Source organism: Condylura cristata, unplaced genomic scaffold (genome assembly GCF_000260355.1).
Source record: "Condylura cristata isolate star-nosed mole 26May11 unplaced genomic scaffold, ConCri1.0 scaffold00006, whole genome shotgun sequence".
Taxonomy (NCBI): Eukaryota; Metazoa; Chordata; class Mammalia; order Eulipotyphla; family Talpidae; genus Condylura; species Condylura cristata.
Window position 1 is genome coordinate 6,928,296 of NW_004567107.1, and position 23,061 is coordinate 6,951,356.

A 23,061-nucleotide genomic window follows, 5' to 3' on the forward strand; every position below is an offset into this window, starting at 1 on the left:
TGATTTCCTTGACTGAGGGGATCATGATGATCTAGCATAGGGTCCGAACACAAAATACATGTTGTCCTTACAATGTAAGCTTCCTCAGGGACTTTTATTCACCATTGTCTCCTTGCCTTAGAAGAGTACTAGTATAGAATAGTTGTTCAAGGCAGGAAACCAGATATTTAAACCATCTGTTACATGACTGGGTGGTTGGTTTAGCTGGGTATGGTTAAAGCTTCTTCACTTGTTAATAGTTAAAACTATCATTTATTGTATATATCTTATGTGCTTGATGCTTACAATAACTACTAGTTATATAGTTATAATCAACATGAATATCCTTACACCTTCCTACAGGATAAAGGTGTTAGGCTGTGACTGAGGGAAGTAAGGGAGAAGGAGGCATTGATAACACCCAGATTTCTGACTTGGATGCTAGTCCAAGTGACTTTGAAACCCAGGGGAAGAATCATGAATTTTTTTTTTCCATTTCTTTGTGTGTGTGTTTAAGATTTATTTATTCATACAGAACTGGGGTACAAGCCAGAGGTGCAGGGGCAGTGAGAGGCTTTACCTGAGTCAGAGTGGGGAGCAGAACAGGCAGATCAACAAAATATACTGCCGAGGAGAGCAGCAGGCAGGTCAGGAGGGGTCTGCTGCGCCATGTGGATCATCTCTGGGGCTAGGGATTGAATTTGCACTGAAGTGGCTACAGCTAGCTTGTAGTGCTGAGTCCTAACCCATTGTGCCACCAGGGAGGGTCCCCTTTCTTTGTTTTTTAAGATTAGCAATGTTTGTGGTATCTGCAGATAGATGCAAGTTTCTACTCCTAGGGTGAGGTCTGCAAAGGTTACCGCTTAAATTTCAGTTGCCCAGAGCTATTAATGTCTTGACTTACCCAGAGCAGGATTGCTTGTTGTAGAACTGCAGGCTGAAAGCCATTATTTCCTCTATGTTCTAACTTGAATATGTTCAGTTTCTGTTCCAGATGATCGGGCTGAGCAACGAACCTGTCTCATTTGTGGGGACCGTGCCACAGGTTTGCACTATGGAATCATATCCTGTGAAGGGTGCAAAGGGTTTTTCAAGCGGAGCATTTGCAACAAGCGGGTTTATCGGTGCAGTCGTGATAAGAACTGTGTCATGTCTCGGAAGCAGAGGAACAGGTGCCAGTATTGCCGCCTGCTCAAGTGCCTCCAGATGGGGATGAACCGGAAGGGTAAGTGGTGCTGGTGGCCCTGCTGTTCACCCTTGACCGTCTCTTCACTTCCTGTGTTAGCTACTGAGCCTCGAACTTACTCATTTCCTAAATCTGTGCTAAATATCTGACCTTGTACTGTGTTTTCATAATGCAGATTGAATCTGTCCCAGTTCCTGTCTATAGGGATCACCCAGGTTAGGTGGAGAGATTGGTGACGCAGTAAGGACTCTGATATGAAGGCACAGGCTCCGTGCGGCAAGACCCCAATTAATAGGCAGCTTCTAACTGGGATTAATATCCTCCTTTCTTGATCTTCTTTTGAGAAAGAATGACAGAAAGTAGGAATTTAAAATGAAAGGCACTTATCAACTTTGTCCCCTTTCTTTCTAACTTCATCTGCCCAGGTTTCACTGCCCTGCCTGTGCTCAGGTTCTTTGCTCTACCTAGAAATTCTCTACTTTTCCACTATGTTTCCTCTTACAGAAATCTTTTCTAGTCACCAGTCAACCAATTTATGTTCTGAAGAAAGAGTCTGTGGTCATCTACTCTCCCTCACCTGATTTGGTTTTTGTCCTCAATTTTCTCAATTTGCTTTCTTGCCCACACTGTATTTAATCAAAGCATATTTATGGGTTGCCTTCTTGACTAGTTTCTCTGATGAATCATCCTACTTAATTCCATTTATGTGTGTCTGAGACTTCACCTAAAGTCACCTATTTCCGGGAAGAAGACACTTATGCTCATAACTTTAACATAGCCAGGAGATGGTGACCTGGGTAAGGAACAGAGAGCTGCTGCCTTCTTAGTTCCTTTTTGCAAGCAGAGCAGGCAGGCGGAGTTGTCTGGGGATCACAGACTCTCCAAGAGAAACCCTGCCACCTCCTGGTTGGTGCTGAGAGAGCAGAATTAAAATTACTGTTGCCATTAGAATATTTTGGGGGTGATAGAACTGTGATTTTCAATACATAATTCTATGCATTTGTCAAAACCTACAGAATCACACACCTGCAAACAAATGAATTGTCCTGTATGTGGGTGCGTGTGTGTGTTTGCTTGTTTGTTTAAAGCAGCCAGTACGGGGTAGGGGTGGGTGCAGACTAGTGTTGAACAGACAAGTAAGTATATTGCGGATAATGAGAAGTTTTTCACATCAGAGAAAGGAGTTAGAAATTAGGAAATACAAAGATGAGAATGAAACCTGGTGCTAGTTTGGAATCAGGTATCAATATGGACTCAATTTTACGTAGACAGGTAGCTAGATAGATGAAAAGTACAGATCTGTGTGTGGATGCATAGATTAGTATACATCCATATATTTTCTAGCTTTAACCATTCACAGAAGCTAGAAGCAATGATAATCCAATAGCAGTGAGCATACCTGATGCTCAGGTTTTGTAAATAGCAGTAAAAGCTCTTAGGGTTTCTTGGAGCAGAGGTGGGAAAAATGTAAGATAAGCCTGGAGAGCATCTTTTGGTGCTTGAAATTTTGAATGTTCAAGGAAAAAAGAGGGAGGAGCAGGGAGAAGAAATATATCACAAGGACACAGAAGCCAATCTGGAAGGAGTTCTCATGGCCAAAGTTGGGACAACCTTGAATAATAAAATAATCTATTTTAATTTATAATAATTAAATACCCTTTACTTCATATTGATAGAAATAATTGACTACAGAAGGGGCAGTTTTTCCTTAGAGAATTTTAATTGATAAGAGGAATGAGGAAAATTGATGCCCCATTAGTGCACTGTACTAGTATTTGCTGCAGACAAGATGGCTGTGGTGGGTGCTAAAATAAGTGAGCTCAAGTTGAAGCAGAGACAGAATATTTGCAGTCTCAGATATTTAGTAAGTACAAAGAGAAGTTTTTAGTTAGACATAACAAAAGACTAAATGTTTTTGCATATAGTCTCCGAATAAGTAGTAATTACAGCTTTATATATAGCTTTATATAGACTTATATATACATCTACATATATATATAAACTTCGTAGAGAATTCTGAAGATAACATGTCAGCCAAGAGATCAACAAGGTTAACACCACCAGTAAAACACTCACTCATGTACCCCCAATATGACACATTAGGAAGGGCACACACAAACAGAAAGCAGACTGGTCCAAATTCTAAATCACTCATATTTCTATAAAACATTCTCTCAAATGTCAGGGTCACAAAGCAAGGGAAGACTGAAAAACTCATGTTGGAGGAAACTGTAGAGACATTCTAATTAATGCAATGTGGAATCCTAGGTTGGATTCTAGAATATAAAAAAAGGACATCAGTAGAATTGGGGAAATCTAAATAAAGTTTGCTTTGGTTAATGGTGTTGTCTCAAAGTTAATTTCTTAATTTTGATGAATAATGTGGTTTTGTAAGATGTTAACAGAAGGGGAAGCTAAGTGTAAGAGTATATGGGAATTAGCTGAACTGTTTTTGCAGCTCTCCTAAATTTATTTCAAAATTTAAGAGAGAGGCTTTTTTTTTTAAACGCAGCCGCCAGTTAATGGCTGGAACTTGCTCATGTGCGTCATCTCCCATCTCTGGACAGAGATATCTTGTCAGATCTAAATATTTTCTGGCCAGGAAATTAACTAACCTTATATAATAAGTGTGATGAATATGCTCTGCCTGTCCATTCCCATTACTACCCGGGTACCCCCAAACACATGATCCTCATTATTCAGCTTGCAGTCTTGAGAACAAATTCAGCCTCCTCAGAAAGGTTTTTAGGGCTCTACTGACGCTGGTGTCAGCCATGCCATTCCTTCCCTTCTCCCTCTACACAATCCACATTCTGTCTGTCCTCTGCTCCACAGTCCCTAAGATATTTTGAGGCTTTTGCATATGTGGGTTCATCTTCCTGGAATTTTTTATACCTCTTCTTCAACTATATAGACTTTTCTTTTCACACTCAGCTTTTATTTGTAATATTCTTTGAGAACCTTCTCTGACACCACCCTTACCTACCCCTCGGTGACCCTCTACTTCTGCAGCCCATTTTGCCCTCTGTTATGACCCTAATACCTTGTGCTTGCAGTGAACATCTCGGGAGCAATGACCAGTCCAACTTTTCTGCATGTCCCGTAGGACATAATCCAGTTGGAGGGTGGGTGCTTCCTGGTTTGGTGGGTTGACTGTGATAGGGAGCCAGGACAGTAAGTGGAATGGGGAAGATATTGATAAAGTCAGAGATAAGAGCAAGCTTACACTGCCTCATGGGGGAATTCATACCAGTTAAGTCTGTGCAGATATTTAAAATTTCCTTAACTTTGTTATCTCATAAATTACTAGTTAACTAAAATTAAAAAACTAAGAAAACCTTGGAGGAGGTTGATGTTTGTAGAAGGACTTTATGAAACAGTGTGTCTGTGGCATTGCCATATAATACTTTACCAGGATAAAAGTAGAACACTGAGAAATCTCAGAAAGAGATAACATTTGAGAGAATATTAGTAGAATAGAAGTTCAAGCTCTTTACACGCTTAAAGTATTCTTTAGAAATGTTTCTGTTTCTCCCTCTCCCTTGTCTGGCTCTGTGTATGTGTGGGTATAATAGGTGTCATTCCCTTTTACTTCTAATAACCCTAGTACTTTCATCGAACACAGAAAAATCAACACAACACTATTTTCTAATTAGCAGATCTAATTCAACTTATTTTTTCTTAGTGTAATTTATTTTTTCTCTCTTAAGAGCCAGTCCAGGGTCACACATTCCTTTTAGTTTTTATGTCTCTTTAGTCTTCTTTAATTTGAAATGGTTCCTCGGCCTTTTTTTCTCCTTATTAACATTGTTAGTTTTGAAGAAAACACTTTTTTGTAAATTACACCTTGATTTGGGTTTGTCAGTTGCCCCCAGTTATATTAGGTTATGCGTATTTGGCAAGAATACCACAGAAATAATGTGTCATCCTTTCATTGCATCATATCAAGAGCATGTGGGGTAAGTTTGTCCCATTAGTCATATTAGCTTGAATCATTTGATTAAGATGTGCTTGGGTCAGGTGGTGGCCAGATTTCCACCATAAAATTTTTTTTCTTCTGAGTAGAAGCAAAGCATGTACAGAGGCACTGCTGTGTGAAATCACATGGCATGTTCAGGGACTTACGATTAGCTTCCTGTGAGTACCATGTAATATCTGTGGGAAGAGATGAGGATGAGGAATCCTGGTGGACCTGGATCACCCAGAGGGCTGTGAGTGCCAGGCTAGGGTAGTTGGGCTGACTCGCCCATGTACCAGAGAGTCTCCAGTGGGTTTGAGGAGGGCTTTGAATAGGTGGCTTGCTGTCTCATTCACTTTTCTGGCTTCTGGATTTGGTTAGCTGCTTGGGCCCAAGCAAGTACATGAATGTGGAATGGTAAGTATGTGAGTTCCAGGGCAATCAAAGTACATGCACTTCTGAGTAGATAGGAGAAACGTGGCTGGTGCCACTTTTAGGTTTGGACCAGAGGCACTACCCCACCATTTCTGTGATCCTGCACAGAGCTCTGTTTGTGTGTGTGTGCTGACTAAACCACTACAATTGCTTATTTATATTCTTCTTTAAATCAACTTTTAGGAAAAAATCCATTAGTTTTCAAAGGAGATTTTTTTATCACTTCACTGAGTGAGAAAAGTATTTTTGTTTTTTAAGATTTATTTGTTTGCTCATACAGAAATGGGGTACAGGCCAGAGGCTCAGGGGCGGTGAGAGGCTTCACCAGATACAGAGTGGGGAGCAGAACAGGCAGATCTACGAAGCACACTGCTGAGGGGAACAGCGGGCAGGTCAGGAGAGGTCTGCCGCGCCATGTGGTCACCTCCAGGGCAGGCGGGAATCAAACTCATGCAGAAGCGGCTTAAGCTTCTTAGTGCTGTGCTTTAACCCGCTGCGCCACCAGGGAGGGCCGAAAAGTGGTATTTTTTAGTGAACATTAGGATAAGTGTTTAATTAAGAATTTAGGCAAAGTACCACCTAAAATTGTTTCTCCAATGATACGTGCACAAACTATGAAAAATACTAGAGGTAGAGCCCTCCCTGGTGGCGCAGCAGATTAAAGTGAAGCACTATGAAGGTATCCAAAGCCACTTCACAAGTTCAATCCCCAGCCAGGGAAGTGACCAACATGGGGCAGCAAACTCTCCTAACATATCCTCTGCTCCCCACTCTGTCTCTGGTGAACCCTCTCACCCCTCCACACCTCTGGCCTCTACCCCAGTTCTTGTGTATGTAAATAAATTTAAAAATCTTTTAAAAACTAGAAGTAGAAAGAAGGCAATCTCAGTCTGCTCCAGGTTCCAGTCCTAACTCTGCTACTCAGTTTCTGTCACCTTAAGCAAAATACTTCATTGACTGCTAGGTTATTTTATCCAAGACAATACCTAACACAGAAGTAAATATCCATCATATGTGTCTCCTTACTCCAAGTGGGGTTGAGAGACACCATGAGTTTTGAAACACCAACACAAAAAAATAGCAAAATATAAATGTTTTAAGATTTGTGGCCCTTTAAAAGACAAAAAGCAGAACATGTTGGGTATTTTCTTTACCTGGTCCAAGACAGTGAGAGTGAGATTATCAATGAAATATATTCAGTGCAGGATCTCCCCTCCACAAAATGTATTTCAGAAAAGCCAACCTGACCACACCCCTCCCCTGCATTTCCTTTTATCCTCCAACTCCTTTATGAAAGTCCATTCTCTTAACCTGGCATTCACAGCTCTCCATGATTTGGCCCCAGTTGACCTCTCAATCTCATCTTTTGCCTCGGACATCTTGCCTCATGCTTCAGCCATATTAAACCACTTAGAAATTCCCAGAAAGAACACTCCATGCTTGCTTTCAAGTTGAAGCTTTCCTGTACATTGTTCACTCAGCCTGGAGCCCTTTTCCTCTGCGTAGTCCTTCTCATCCTTTTAAGACTCAATTCAGAAGTTGTCTTTCAGAAAGCTTTGCCAGACACCAAAATTTTATCTGACTGCAAATCAAGGATTCCTTCTCTCTGTGTTCCATAAACATTCGATGTAATAGAATCTTTTTTTTTTTTTTCCCCTACATAGAGGGACTGAGCTATAAGCCAGAGGTACCAGGGGTGGGGAGTGAGAGGATTCACCAGTGACAAGAGTAGGGAGCAGAACAGGCAGACTGACGGAAATACACAGCTTTGGGGAGCAGCCGGTGGGACACAGAGGTCTGCTGTGCCATATCTGGGTCAGCTCCCTGGCAGGGGTCACACTCAGGCATAGTGGTGATAGCACTGAGACTTACCCCTGGGTCACCAGGGAGGACCTCTTAGTTGTTATTCTTAATGAGGCTGGCACTATATAAAGAGTGCTCTTTATAGCAGAAATTGCCTAATAACATCTTCCTTTTGTAGAATCACCTGAGTGGGAAGTGAACTGCAAGGGAACTCCACTTACTGCCATTGTGGGGAAGAACCAGTGGGGTCAAAATTAGGATTAATTTTAAAAAGAAACAACAAAAATCTGTTTTCCTTATCTAAATTAAACCCAGATTTGTACTGGAAGTAAAAAATTTTATTTTAAAATGAGAGTATTCTTTCTGTCCCCCAACCTTTGAATTCTTTCACCTTTAGCTGCATCATTCTGGTAAGATATTTGTAACTGTGAGACTCATTAATGCTACACCTTTGTTGAGTATATTGAATGTGTATAGTGTAGTTACTGTGCGTTCGTTGCTTTGGCACTGCTGCCTTGGAGGTAGCCTCAAGTATGCATTGGACCCAGAAAGACCTATCTTTTAATCTTGGCCTCACTATGCTGTCTTGTGATTTTGGCCAAGTTCTCTTTTTGTGACTTGACTTCTGTGGGCATGCCATTGACTGTCTTGACTTATGTTTCCTTCCAGCAATAAGAGAAGATGGTATGCCTGGTGGCAGGAATAAGAGCATTGGGCCAGTCCAGGTGAGTTCTACGACTTGTCTGTGATCCATCCTAGAAAGCCAGGACTCCACATCTCCTGAAGCTACTCACCTGACCCTCTGCTTCTGTTGAGAAAGGAACCGTTTTTGCTTTCATTCCTATAAAACTGCATATGCCTAGATACAAAAGTGGTTTGAAAATCTTAAATTCTTAGGGTAACTGTTAAAATTCTTCTTGTAATCCCCACAATTCCTAAGGGTTTCACAGGAAGTAAACCCAGTTCTGGCTTTAAGCCAGCAAGTGATTTATATATATTATATATTATATATATATTATATATATATATATATATATATATATTAGTTTATTTTTACATCATTTTGTGCATTTTTTCATCTCAGTTGTATTCCCTGTGGGCTTCCCATCACCAAATCACCCTGTGCCATCACCATAGTGCAGGCCATTTCCCACCCCCACTGCTTTTGATCCTGTTCCTCACAGCCAGTGATATTTTATGTCACTTGAGGTTGTAGACAACTTAGCCTGGCAGAAATCACCAAGATTCATTTGCTGTTAAGTGCATCTCAAGACATTTCGGCAGAGCATTGCAGAGTAGGAATGACCATACCCATTCAATCCCACAAACATTCATTAAGTACTTACTGCTGGGCCCTGCACTGTGAATTCGGTGTAAAGTGACATGTAAACAGATATCATGGCACAGTGAGTGGTAACAAAGGACATCTGTGGAGTAAGAAGAGGTCATGGTTTCTTTCCTGTTTGGACTGGAGCCATTACTGGGGACTTATAACACTCAGGAAAGGCTTCCTAAAGATGAAGTTTAACCTGATCACTTGATTTACAAGTATTCTGTAGGTTACCTATTTACGTCCATGATTGTTTCCTTTGCTTTGCAGAAACTTCCATTTTATGTAATCCCATTTAAGTCTTTAATAGTTTTGTATATGGTATAAGTTTAATTTCGTTCTTCTGCACATGAATAGACAGCTTTCCAGCACCTTCTGCTGAAGAAACCATTCTTTAAAGACACTCTAACAGTGTCTTTGTTAGGTTCCACTGGCCACTGGACAGTGCCATACTGTTTCGTATGTAGCTTTGTGATATGTTGTGAAATCAGAAAGTGTAAGGCCTCTGAATACTGTTATATCTCAGGGTTCTTTGGGGTTCTTCATGACTCTGTTTGTATTTTAGGGTTGTTTTTTCTCTTTCTACCAAAAAAAAAAATTTAGAATGTTTTATAGGGATTGCATTGAATTTGTAGATCACTTAGTAGTGTGAACATTTTCACAGTATATCTTATGAACGTAGATATTTCTTTCCATTATTTGTCTTTAATTTCTTTAAGCAGTGTTTCAACAGTATGCATTTCTTTCACCTCATTAGTAGAATTTTCTTAATACTATTGTAAGTGAAGTTATTTTCTTTTTAGAGAATTTGTTCTTAGTGTATAAAAATGCAACTGATTTTTTATATATTGATTTTGCATCCCTCAAGTTTTGCTGAACTATTTTGTTAGGTTTAATAGGTTTTGTGAGGAGGATATTTAGAGAGTTCTGTATATATAATATAGTGTCATCTGCAAATAAATTTTTACTTCTTCCTTTCTAATGTAGATGCCTTTTATTTCTTTATCTTGCCTGATGGCCTGACTAGTCTTCCAGTGTCGGTTTGCATGGAAGTGGTGGAATTGGGCAGCCCTGCTTGGCCATAATCTTACAGGAACAGCGTTTGGTTTTCACCATGGAGAGTGAAAAATTTGAAATATATGAAAGTTCTGGGCTTTTCATATAAAGATTTTTATTGGCAGTTCTTTTTATATTTAGATGCAATTGAAAGTTAATCCACTGGGAAGAATTCTTTAGCATTTCCTCAAAGAAAAACCTTCTTAGTCGTACTTAATGTTTTTTGAGTGTTGTGTGGTTTTCTCTCTGCTCTTTAGTCCATTACAGCACCAGACTCCATGGTCTCTCTAGTATTGAGGGAGCTGATGCTCAGAGAAACACACTTCATCTGTCACTATGTTTGATTTTTTTGGTACTGGCCTTTTTATTATTTTTCCTTTTAGTCTTTTATTGTTTCTTAGTGGTTTGTTGGAGAAAGCTATGATCTCCAGCTTTTCAACTGTATTTATTTTTCATAATTAAAATAAGAGCTAGAATATTCACATGGTACACTTATACTTGCACTTTATAACTTTATCTTAGATTAACCTCCTAAATCTCAAATCTGCATACTTCTTTGCTCCAGCATACTAAGGACCCTTGTGCTACAAGAGAGATGGTATTACCTCCTTTTTACAGATGAAAGAGGGAGGTGAAACTCAAAACAATTGAATGATTTGTCCAACAGTAACCTTTTTTTCCCTTTGGAATCTTCAGTGATCTCCATCTGTAAGGTCATGTTATCTGCAAAAAGAGTTTTACATCTTCCTTTCCAATTTAGATGGCATTTATTCTCACTTAAGTGATTTGTTCACTCAGTAACTTGAGTGACTTGCCCTAGAGCCAGCTAGCAGTGATCGACAGGTGAGAGTTGAACCCAGATCTAAGCTCTCCTAAGTTGCTCTAATCCCTACTCCAACCTTTACTGACAGGGAGAAACAGCTGGCTCCTACTGTAACAAACTGACCTTACCAAGACTGGCTTTCTTCCCCCAGCTGAGCTACCCAGGTCTAGACTTGTTCTAACCAGCATTACTGAGGCTGCCTCAGTCAGGACATCAGTTTAAGACCACTCAGCTTGTTTCCCCACCAAATCCCTGTGTTCTTACTAGTTCCCAATTCAAAATGCCTCCAGTATTTATGATCATAGCAACCCAAGTTCCTTACACACTGCTGGAGCAAAGAAGTGCACAGGTTTGAGTCATATACACTTGGGACATAATGTCTTCTCAGTCTTTCCTTAGGAACAAGAATTAAAAACTTACCTGGTGCTACAACCTTAGCACTCACTCTCATTCTGTGTACTGGAGGTAGCCAGTTAGACTTCAACTCTGGGTTAAAGACATTATGAAACAAATGTTTATTCATTCACTGTATGATATAGTAGCTGGAGTACTGAACGCTAAATAATTGTGTATTTTGGCTTCTTCCTCAGATTCCTGCCCAGACAGGGCACACAATGTGATTTTTTTTTTCTTTAAAGATTTTTATTTATGCATGTAAATAAGAATTGGGTTACAGCATGGAGGAGCAGGGCTAAGAGAATTCACCAGAGACAGTGGGGAGCAGAACAGGCAGATGGAGTGAAATATACTGCTGAGGGGAGCAGCGAGCAAGGCAGGAGAGGTCTGCCATGTGTGCGGCTCCCTGGTCAGGGATTAAACCTGTGTTGCAGTGGCTGTGGATAGATAGCTTGATAGTGTTGTGCTTTAAGCCATTGTCCCACCAGGAGAGCCCACAATGGGATCTTGAGCAAGGCGGTTCACTTGCCTGAGTTAGTTTCTTCTTACATTCAGTAGGCTTAGGAATGTCTTTTTTTATTAAGAAAATCCATGTTCGCTACTTAATAAGTGAACATATGTTCATTTAGCCAACATGCATTTTTTTTTTTTTGGTAATTATTTTTTTTCCTAGCCCTTATGCAGTCTTAGGTCTTACAGAGGATATTTTTATGATAAGAGTTTCATATGTGCTATGAAATAACAGTGATAATTAAAGTATTATTGTCAATCTTACAAAATTGTTGTATGTCAGGCCCTTCTCTAAACATGTGATGATGTATTGACTAATTTAAATCCTCACAACAGTCCTCTGAGGTAAAAACTATTATTCTCTCCACTATAAAATTAAGATTCATATAGTTAAATGTCTTGCCCAATACAACTAAAGGATGGCAGAGCCTGGATTAGAACAAAGGTAGTCCTGCTCTAGAATTCATACTCTTTTTCTTTTCTTTTTTTTTTTAATGTATACAGACCTAGGGTACAAGCCAGATGTGTAAGAGTAGTGAGAGGATTCTCCAGAAAGACAGTGGGGAGCAGAACAGGCAGATTCACGAAGTACACTGATGAGGAGAGCAGTGGGCAAGACAGGAGAGGTCTGCTGCGCCATGCGGATCACCTTCAGGGCTGGGGATCAAACTTATACTGAAGTGGCTGTGACCAGCTTGAAGTGCTGCATCGTACTCCATTGCACCACCAGGGAGGTCTAAGAATTCACACGCTTAACCATTACGCTGCTCTGCCTCTTGCAGAACACAGATTTGGAGTGGCTAGAAAGACCTAAATATCTGTCTTAGCAGTGATAAGGATTCACTAAGATGACATTTGAATTGAGTCATATAAAGAGCAAATAAGAGAGTGTTATTGAAGATTGTTCCAAGGGTGGAAATGAATAGACTCAAAGACAGAGGACCATTGAAGAACCTTGAGGGTTCGTGGCACATGAGCAAGAGAAAGGCCATAATTAGCCATGATTCTGAAAGGCAAGCAACCAAGCTGTGCTAAGATTAGTGAGAGACCTGGATAATGGGGTTGGAAATGAGGGGACCTGGGGTTGATCTCTGGAGAGTTCTGGGAATCCTATTAGGTTTAAATAAGTTTTTAATCTGAAAGAAGTAACAAATGGTATCCTGTACACCTGCTCTAACATGTATCAATTCCTTGTCAAAGATATCAGAGGAAGAGATCGAAAGGATCATGTCTGGGCAGGAATTTGAGGAAGAGGCCAATCACTGGAGCAACCATGGTGACAGCGACCACAGTTCCCCTGGGAACAGGGCTTCAGAGAGCAACCAGCCTTCACCAGGCTCCACCCTGTCTTCCAGGTGAGCTTCATCTAGGATCACCCGAAGCGTGGATCACACAAGAGTACTGGGCTAGGTATTCCTACCAGTCCATCTCTCATTGTACTCTTGCCCCCTCAGCCTTTTGGGGTAATGAATAGGATGATGTAACATTTCACGGCTCACTTTTTGGTTAAAGATCTTGAAAATGTAAGCACTCTCTTCTGCAATTCAGTAAAGTGCTAGAGCAGCTATCCATGCACTATTGCTCTAATGAAATAACATTTTAAATGTAGTTACTTTCTCTCATTTGCTCTATCATTGAAATAAAATATACTGCACTAACAATGTTGAGTTATCATTTCTCTGCCTCAACTAGAGTGAAGATTTCCAGAAACCTTATAAATTCTAAGAAATGGTGAAAACTTTCAGCTAGTCTGATTTACTGCTATCTTGAAATGCCAGTTTGAAGATTACAGGTTCAAGAGTAGCATCTTAAAGTAGTTAGGTATGCAATTAAAGGTGTTGTTATCAGGATAGGTTTCCTTTCCCTAAAAATCTTTCTTACGGGAAAGGAATTGACAGACTTTTAACATAAAGGCCAGGTAGTAAATATTTTAGACTTTGTAGATGACATTGTCACAGTCTAGGTCTCCGTTACTCACCTCTGTCATCATAGTAAAATAAAAGCAGCCATAGCGTCCTCCCTGATGGTGTGGGTTAAAGCGCACTGTGAAGCTGTCCACAGCTACTGCAGCGTGAGTTCAGTCCATGATGCAGCAGGCCTCTCGTATCTCGCCTGCTGCTCCCCTCAGCCATGTGTTTCAGTCTGCCTATCTGTTCCCCAATCTGTCTCTGTTAAATCCTCTCACATACACCCCACACCTCTGGCCTGTACCCCACTTCTTGCATGTATAAATGAATGAATGAATGAATCTCTAAAAAAAAAATAAAAGTAACAGCCACAGACAATATTGAAATGAGTGAATGTGGCTGTGTTCCAATAAAACTTTATCAAAACAGGCATGTTCCATAATTTGCCTACCTGCATTATAGGAGATGTACCTAGATACTTTTTTTTCCTTAGTCAACATAGAGGTTAGTTTCTGCAAGAGGAGAAAGATAAGAACCTACCTTTCTCTTGATATTTCATTATTTTTTTCATTCAGTTGTTCCTCTGTTACTTTCTTCAAATGTTTAAGAGAGTTGTTGCCACATGCCAGGTTACTTGATAAATACTGGATTCTTCTGTGGCTTGGCAGGCAGTTAGCCTGACTCGCCTTAGTTTTCCTAGCAGCAAAACATCCACCTTTGTCATCACTAGGGATCAATTAAACATTCCCTATGTGATACCTATAAAGGATGTTGTTCAGCTATTCAGTCCCTACTCTGCCAGGTATCCAGTGGTGAACCACATATACACATATGCATACGGAGTCCGTCTAATCAAGGAGACATTCATATAGCCATTAATTAAGACCCTGACTTGATGAAGACAGACTGCGTGGCCAAAGAACACTTGAGCTAGAAGGTAGCTCATTGCCTGTGGGTAGGCAATAATAGACGTGCCATAATTCTGCTTGACATGAGATCTTTTTCTCCAGTAGGTCTGTGGAACTAAATGGATTCATGGCGTTCAGGGAGCAGTACATGGGGATGTCTGTGCCTCCACACTATCAGTATATACCGCACCTTTTTAGCTATTCTGCCCACTCTCCACTTCTGCCCCCACAAGCTCGCAGCCTGGATCCCCAGTCATACAGTCTGATTCACCAGCTGGTTTCAGCTGAGGACCTGGAGCCGTTAGGCACACCTATGTTGATTGAAGACGGGTGAGTGAGCCCTGCCCCACGTAGCCCCTTCCATACCCTGTTCCTGCCTGCATCCCTGGCTATTGTACCCCAGATTTCAGAAAGTGAGGCATCAGAGGGTCAAGTCGTTACCTTTGATGTAAATAGGCCTTCATTTTTCTGTTGAATTTTTTTTTTCCATAGATTTGAGGCTATTCATCAATTTCTGTGAAATTGGGACTTAAGGACCTTTGTTTCCACTTAGGCCTGTCTAAACCAGGTCCTGGGATAGGTCTGAAAACTTCTGTGCCAGAAACAATGGGGATGATCATATGTCAAATCAAAGTTCTCTAACAAAGCACTCAAAGGCCTGACTGGTTACAGCTTGTCTGTCATGGGTACCTGGTGACCTGTGACTCCTGTGTGTTGGCCCCCGGTGGGTAGAAGGAATACTTTTTCAATCCTCTGATGGCTCTGAGTCCGTAATAGTTCAACCTATTGGCTGCGCCAGCTCCTCCTTTGACCTGGAACATAAGCTGTTTGAGTGTTATCCAGGATAGATCCCAGCCTTCTCCCTTCCCCAAAACATTTAGATTGAGATATTTTTAAACATATTCTCCGGTTTTTGAAGAGAAAATTGAAATCTCTACCTACAGTAAGGTCACACAAAATCTTGGAGTGTGGGGAAGGATCATTACCAAGGGACCTTGAGAAGAAAACAGTCCTGTCGGCTACTCTAGTTCTTGACAGCGACCACCAGAGGGTGCAGTGAGAGCAGGGAAAGTCACAACATACTGTGTGCTCTGGCAGACCTTGAGCTTCATTTTCTGTGTCAGTCCCGCTGTTGGGTAAGCACCAGTTCTGCACTATTGAAGCATCACTACTAAAACTGGTGTGGCACAGGTAGGGATTTTCGCTAAGACAAAGAACATTAGTGGACATCAGTATTAAAATAACTCATATTCCCTGATAATTCCACATATGTCTAAGTCTCCTTTTCTCTCAGCAGCCTTCTCACCAAACCCACTTCTCTAGCCCAGGGCTTGCTGCTGGCCACAGTGCTGCCCTTTGTCATAGACTGAAGTGATTGGAGCTGGAAAGCCATGATCAAGGGCAGGGGGCCCTCTAACAAAACCCTTTGTGCCTCGAGGAACACCCTCTTCTGTGTCCCCATCCTCACTTACTCGCCAGTGGAAGTGACTTTCCCTTACTCTTCCCCTCAGATATGCTGTGACCCAAGCAGAGCTGTTTGCCTTACTTTGCCGCCTGGCCGACGAGCTGCTTTTCAGGCAGATTGCCTGGATCAAGAAACTGCCTTTCTTCTGTGAGCTCTCAATCAAGGATTACACCTGCCTCCTGAGCTCTACATGGCAGGAGTTAATCCTTCTGTCCTCCCTCACTGTTTATAGCAAACAGATCTTTGGGGAGCTGGCTGATGTCACCGCCAAGTACTCGCCCTCTGATGAAGAATTACATAGGTAAGTGCTACTGAGGAAGGAGCAAGTTCCAGGCAACCAACCCATTGTCATCCCCACAAGATAGTTGCCTGTTACGCGTGTTAATGACACACAGGGCTAGATTGGAAGCTTTACCACTGACTGACTAATTTTAACTTTAGTCAAGTCTCTGATCTTAGATTCTGTGTTTATAAAATGGGGTCATAACCGTACCTCCCCACAAGGTAGTGGTTGCAAGCAATAAATGTTACCGTGCAGCAAAGCTGAGCAGAGTGCTGAGCTGTTGTTTTTATCACTTCTGAATTACTGAGGTAAGAGTATCTCTAGGAAAAGCAAAAATCTAAAGATGGTCCATAAGATAAGGGACTGAGCGCAATAATTTCCAGTCCAGGTATAGATCTAGGCGTCACTGTATCTGCTGGGTGCCAGGCAGTGGTTTGGTATTTTGTTTGTTTCTCATAGTCTTCAGCATTAGGTGGTATTTTATAGATGAGGAAACTGAAGTTCAGGAAACCTATATCCTTTTAGAGTTTGGGCTTTGAATCCAGAGTCTGGATTTGAACCTATGTCTGACTGCAAAGATTCACCTTTTCACTGCATTTGAGATAGAGTGAAATGGTAAAAGAGTATAAGTCTGAGTATAAGACTGAGCTCTTCTCACTGTTTTCTGGGACAAAGTCTCATCCTAGATGGCCAGTATCCTTCAACCTCCCTTTCTACGGCTGGTCATTTAATTGCTCACCTTGAAGACCTGGAGCACATGATGACATCCTAAAATCAGGACAGATGATCTGTTGATGAAATTTTTTTGCCTTGAAATTTAACCATATGAAAAATAAAGCTTAAATCACGTTTAAATAGACATTACAGTAAATCACCTTTATTGGACAGTTTAAGTTAATACAGACGTCATTAGATTCCAGAGCACCAAGAAGGAAGAACGAGAAGGTGTCCCCATTGATAAAAGTTGGAGAAAGTGAGGTATCCACCTCCTCTCGCTTTTCTACACAGCACTGGGGTGCGTCTCCTTTCTGTGCCCCATCACCATGGCATAAAGATAAGCTGAACTTAAACAACAGAGCAACACTCTTAAAGATCCTTATGGCTCTTTGTACAGCTGAGGGAGGGAAGACTCTGGGACTGGTTATCTAATACTTCCCTACTCTAATGATGCTTACAGGCTTCACTGTGAGCTATAAACGAGTTTTGAACCCAGCTGACACTTTGTCCTGTAAACAGAACTATCTGATTTTGCAAGTGACCTAACCCCTTGTCTAAAGCCACTAATTCATTGTGTCCATTAAATTCCTATCTCCTGCTCAGTAACTCTGGGCCAAGTGAGTGTTTGGATAGCCGTCCGCCTACTCTAATATTGTCCGAGTTCACGGCACTCGCTTGTTGAGCCAAGCCTCAGTTCCAGCTGGGATCCACTCAGGTAGCCCAGAGTTTGCCACACATCAGCCTGTGGACTCCACTCCCTGTGGAATGATAGATCTGTCCTTTGCAGGTAGGCAGGTGTGACTGACTGCAGGGCTCTCTGTGACACTGAGCCTCATAACATGCCCGCCCCACTGTTGCCAATGCTTTGAGCATTGCCCAAAAGCAAGGCAAGAGTTGGTAGCTGAATTGTGATATTTTATATCCTAGAAAGTTTTCTTACCAAAGAGAATCTAGACCTGTATTGTCCAGTATAGTAGTCACTAACCTCGGGTGGCTTTTTAAGTTTAAATTAGTTAAAGGTTCAGTTCCTTATTGGCTCAGTAGCTGCATTTGCCTAGTGGCTATTGTATGGGCAGTGTACTCTAGGACATTCCCATTATCACAGTGCCAACTCTAGAATAGATACTGCTGCTGAGCTTTCAGGTGGATTCTAAGGATAAATAGATTTGGTGTGAGGACTTTTACTCCAGAATGGAGTCCTTCTGAGGAAAAGTGTGAGTTTATCTTCAGCTTGTTAGTTCTGACCCATGTCCATTTACTGAGCACTTTCGATGTATGCTGCGGGAAGAGTGCTGGGATCCAGATGCTGCAGTATGGCTTCGCGCTTCTGACAGTGCACATCATTGCTTTGGTGGGTTGAGAGACAACCTGCAGTGCAGGCAGTACTACTGGTGGAGGGCGAGGAGCATTGAGAGGCTGTGCACGTGCAGACTGGAGCATGAGCACCTCTGCTTGCCTGCTGGGATGTGGCCGGGCTCAGAGATATCTGAGCTGTGTCTATAGTGGGATCTTTCTTATTAGATTGTGGAGAACAAGAGAAAGGTACAAGGTTCATACAAAGTCCTGCAAGTTACAAAGTCTGGGTGGTTTGTGCCGGGAACCAAAAGCAACTCAGTGGTTAGGGTATAGAGAGAGTGTAACGGGGGAATAGAGAAATGACTAGAGAGAAAGGTATAGAAAAGACAGGTCCTGGAGGTACTTAATGCCTTTCCAGTCTAAGGAATTTGGATTTTGTTGTGTAAGTAGTGTTAAGTGATAGAATGTTGTTAAGCAGTACAGTTACATGGTCAGGTTCATTTTAGGAAGATCCCTGTGGTGGTCAAGCTCAGGAAAGATCACTTGACCCAAGACTAGAGGGCAGTGCGTGCTAGGAGGCTGTTCCGTAGCCAAGGTGGAAGGAAACAAGACCTGGACAGGGCGCAGTCGCCATGGGAATAGTGAGGGCAGCACAGAGTTAAGATGTCAGGGAGGTAAAGTCAAGGAACAGAAAAGTTAGGGATGTTGCCCAGCAGGTGGGCAACCAGTTCTCTCATCCAATATAGTGGAACCGGGGAGAAAAGGCTAGCCTCAGAGCCACTCTGAGTTTATGTCTGAGCTGCTTAAAAACTGCCCAGGAAGTCATAGGAAATGGAAGTATGAGACCCTCTGAAATCAGGCTCACCACTGCAAAGAAGTCTGCATTCTACCAGAAACCAGGGTGTGGAGACTGTAATTGGCCATAGTTCTTTCCTACCTTGCTTGCTCCTGTGTGTTACTCCCACTCCCCCAAAATGCCTTTACTTTTTCACAACTTTCAAATGCCAAGTGAGTTTCTGCTGTCATGAAAGGTTTTTCCCAAATGATACATGTTCACCTCCTTTTCTCTTCTCAAATATTGAATCAAATTTATGGTACCCATTTTCCTTAATCAGGTTGTTATCACATAGTGAGCTGGGTAAGTTTGATTTAAAGCAGATTGTAGCACCAGCCAGTGACTGCTCCTGGCCCTAATCAAGACTCCTTCACTCTCAGAGGAAACTTGCACTGGATAGACCTTAATGGGCAGTTTGAGCTCAGGAGCGTTGGTGTTTCTGCCACATCGCTGGAAAGTCGCCTCCCAGCATTTGTGCAGACCCTCGCTGCAAGGTTCAGAACATACATACAGTCTTATTTTTGCTATGATGGTGGAGTGATGATGAAGGTGGTGGTACAATTATTAATGATAATTGCTAACAATTACAGACCTTCTGTTGTGCCAAATTCTTTTTTTTTTTTTAAGATTTATTTATACATACAGAACTGAGGTACCAAATTCTGTCTGAAGTGCTTTACAAACATCTTTTGTGTAACCCTCACCAGCATCCTCTGAGACCTCCATTATTATCATCCTTATTCTACAGATGAAGAACGTGAGGTTCAGAGAGATGAAGACCCACGGGTACAAAGCTAGAAAGAGATAGAGTTAAATTACCCCCTAGAGCTGTTGTGCTTCAAAGCCCAGACTCCGTTAATACTTCATGCTAGATTCTTTAGCTTTCTCAGGTGTTCGACTTTCTGGAATGTGTTCTGGAACTGTGTATGAATGCCGGGACGGCAGTTCCTCCAGCATGGCTGTGGACTGCTCCGGGGTGGGTGCCTTTAGATGAATGGGGGAAAGGCAGCTCTTAGCCCCCGTAGTGGGACATAACTTACATAGTGTCAGCTTCAGTTGCTGACTGAATGGTCCAGTGGTTTGGGGGATACTGGCAGGAATGTTTTCCTTGTCCTAGCATGCTTGTGTAATAGGAACCTAGAAGAAGAATGGGTGTGTTTGTCCAGCTTTCTGGCTTTGAGTGCTGATAATTTGTAGACAGAGAATACAGGGGCATTGGAACTGTGGAGGGGCAGATGCGGAGGAGGCACGGCCGCGGCGGAAAGCAGGCCCATGGAACAGAGAGCAGTTTGTTTATCAGGGTGGGATGCGGGGTGTGGAGGGAAAGCTCTGCAGTCAGGCTGTGGGGGCTGAGGGGGGCTGCTGGGCTGGCTGCCAACCCCCCACTCCTGCCAGGGGTCCATGATGGGTGCCTGTCTATGAAACTTGGGGAAAGGGCATGTGTTCTCCCCAGAGAAAGGGGCGAGCTGGGGCACATGCTCAGCTCAGGCCCTTGGTAGCTCCGTTGTGAAGACTCAGCCAAGAATATGTTTGGCACCACTGGCAAGGGGTCTGGCTGATAGCCACACACCTGCAGGTTCTGCAGTGCCAGAGCGAGCGCTTGGGGCAAGAGGTGGCTGATTAAGGCGAGTGTTATCTTTGCTTGCTACACTGCTCTGCCACCAGATGCTGACCCTGCTGCTCTGTTCCTTGTGCTCTTTTTCATACCCTGTCCTGCCCCCATCCGGCTCTCTAAACAGATACTAAAGGGGGCTGTAATAAGGCCATCTCCTTTAAAGAAAAGAAATAGCCGATAAGGTTCTGGAATGAGGAGTCTCCACCCCCAGCACACTGCCTTATGCAACTCTCCGACTGTGGAGGCTGCAGGGGCAGGTCACGTTCTGCAGCGAACTCAGTGCCCACTCAGGGTTGGGCCCGGGGCCGAGATGCTGTGGGAACACCGAGCTCCTGAGGCTGCCTGGCAGCATGCGGTACCCACTTCCAGTTAAGAACCATACATTGGAGAATGACTGTGGTGCTATGAAAGTGACGGGCTTGGAATTGGAAAAGTTCTCAAAACCCACCACCACTTACATAACTGTAACCTTGGCAAAACCACCTCTCTTTCCTTACCCCTAACATGGAGGTGCGATGACTTAACGTCAGGACAGTAAGACGTGAGAACGCTTAGCACACAGTAAATAACCTCTCCGAACCTTTGTCCACTTGTGAACAAAGGAGATTATATCCATTTTGTGGACATATTAGGAATATCCAGGGAAATTATGTGTATAAAGTATTGAACAAAGTGGCTGGCAAGTAACAAATACTCTGCAAATATTAGATAGGGTTATGGTAGTTTTTGTTCGATGTAAATTTGTCAGCCAGTCTGGAAAAATATTGATAAAGTTGTTAAAGCCATTGGGCCAGGCACAGAGAGAAACGGAGGTAGCCGTCATGTTCAGTTAGCAGACTGAAAGAAGTTGGCGTGTGTGGGTCTTGAGGTGATGCTACGTGAAACATCAATGGAATATCAATATAAATAACAAAAACATACTGGTACAGCACAGCAAAAAAATTTGTGGACTTAGCAAAAAATTCACTTAGTGGAAAATCAGTTTTTAGACTTACTGAATATTTTACTGGGCGGGAGGAGAGGTGGGAAAGGTAGGGAATAGGCCATTGGTCTGGGAGCTCTGGTGGAGGCTGGGTGAAGCATGTACACATATAGAGAAGTAAAACTACAGCCCCAAAATTAGATAGACATATAAATGACTGACAGATTTAGTTAAAAGAGAGCAGGAAACCCTAGCTCAGATTGACTGGGAGTCAGTCCTCACTGTAAAAAGCCGGCTCTGTCTTGCATGCAATCACTGCTGCAGCTCCCCCTGGTGCCTGAGATATACAGGTATCTTTAGTCCCAGAAGTCAGCGCAGAAAGCAGTTAGAGCTCAGGCAGCAGCGATACATGCTGAGGCCTTCTGGACACTACCCAGAGAAGGCCTTCTTGCCTTGCCCAGGACAAGTGTCCAGCTCAGAACATGCCACAGAATGTAGCCCTGAGGCTGAGCCTCTCATCTCGGAGACTGAGGTGTGTGTCTAAGGCCTTTCTGGAACTCTCTTTGAGCCACAGTTCCACCACACCTGAAAGGGTAGAGACTGACTTGACCCTTGCTTTTGTAGATTTGTTTCCCGTTTCATTTTAAATCTTTACCTCTTTGCTTTGGTGGCATCGCTACGTCTGGTCTGAGATATTTCCTCTCTATGATGCAAAATGTTTCTTCCAGTGGTAGCATAGACTGGGGCCCTACTTAAAATTTGATCTTACCCCAAGGAGCTTACACCTAATTCAGAGAAAGTAGTATGATCAGGTTTGAGTCTTCCCATCTGGGAGTGCTGCCTTAAATACAGGGAACACCCAAGACTTGAAGAGTTAGCACAAGTTCCACCTTCTACTTCTGCCATCAGCTGAGCTGTTTGTGGACCAATCCCTTCCCATTTTTTTTGAACAGCAGTTTTCCTTTTTCTTTTTTTTTTTTAAGATTTATTTATTTATTTATTTATTAAGATTTATTTATTCATACAGAACTGGGGTATAGGTCAGAGGTGCAGAGGCAATGAGAGGCTTCACCAGAGACAGAGTGGGAAGTAGAGCAGGCAGATTGATGAAGTACACTGCTGAGGGGAGCAGCGGGCGGGTCAGGAGAGGTCTACCGCGACATGTGGGTCACCCCCAGGGCGGGAATTGAACTCGCACTGAGGCGGCTGCAGCCAGCTTGCAGTGCTGCTTCCTAACCCATTGTGCCACCAAGAAGGGCCCTGATGTGTATATTGGGGATGTAATCTTACCTGGCCCATGGGGACTGAGAAAATTTAAGTAAGATAATGCACATAAATTGTTAAGCACAGAAACTCACATGGCGGGCCTCCCTCATGGCAGCAGACTTCTCCTGTCTCCTTGCTACTCCCCTTAGCAGTGGATTTCAGTAGATCCACCTGTTCTGCTCCCCACTATGTCTCTGGTGAATCCTCTGGGTTACGCCCCAGCTCCTCTGTGAATGAATGAATGCATTTTTTTTTTTAATAGAAGAAAAAAAACTCAGGTGGCATGTTTTCTTCCTTCCCTAGCTGAGTCAGGGTGCCTGTAAACATTATTACTGTACATAATCCCAACCCTGCAGGAAGCAGCGAACTTA

At 42.6% G+C, this 23,061-nt stretch overlaps 1 protein-coding gene across 1 annotated transcript in view; it reads left to right on the top strand.

The window, feature by feature from the left end:
• NR6A1 (nuclear receptor subfamily 6, group A, member 1) overlaps positions 1-23,061 on the top strand; it is a 173,104-nt gene that overhangs the window by 146,197 nt on the left and 3,846 nt on the right. Inside the window, exons 3-7 of the mRNA XM_012721211.1 lie at positions 962-1,204; positions 8,031-8,086; positions 12,677-12,831; positions 14,394-14,621; positions 15,803-16,057. Coding sequence (XP_012576665.1) covers positions 962-1,204; positions 8,031-8,086; positions 12,677-12,831; positions 14,394-14,621; positions 15,803-16,057 — 937 coding nt within the window. The remainder of the gene's footprint in view (positions 1-961; positions 1,205-8,030; positions 8,087-12,676; positions 12,832-14,393; positions 14,622-15,802; positions 16,058-23,061) is intronic.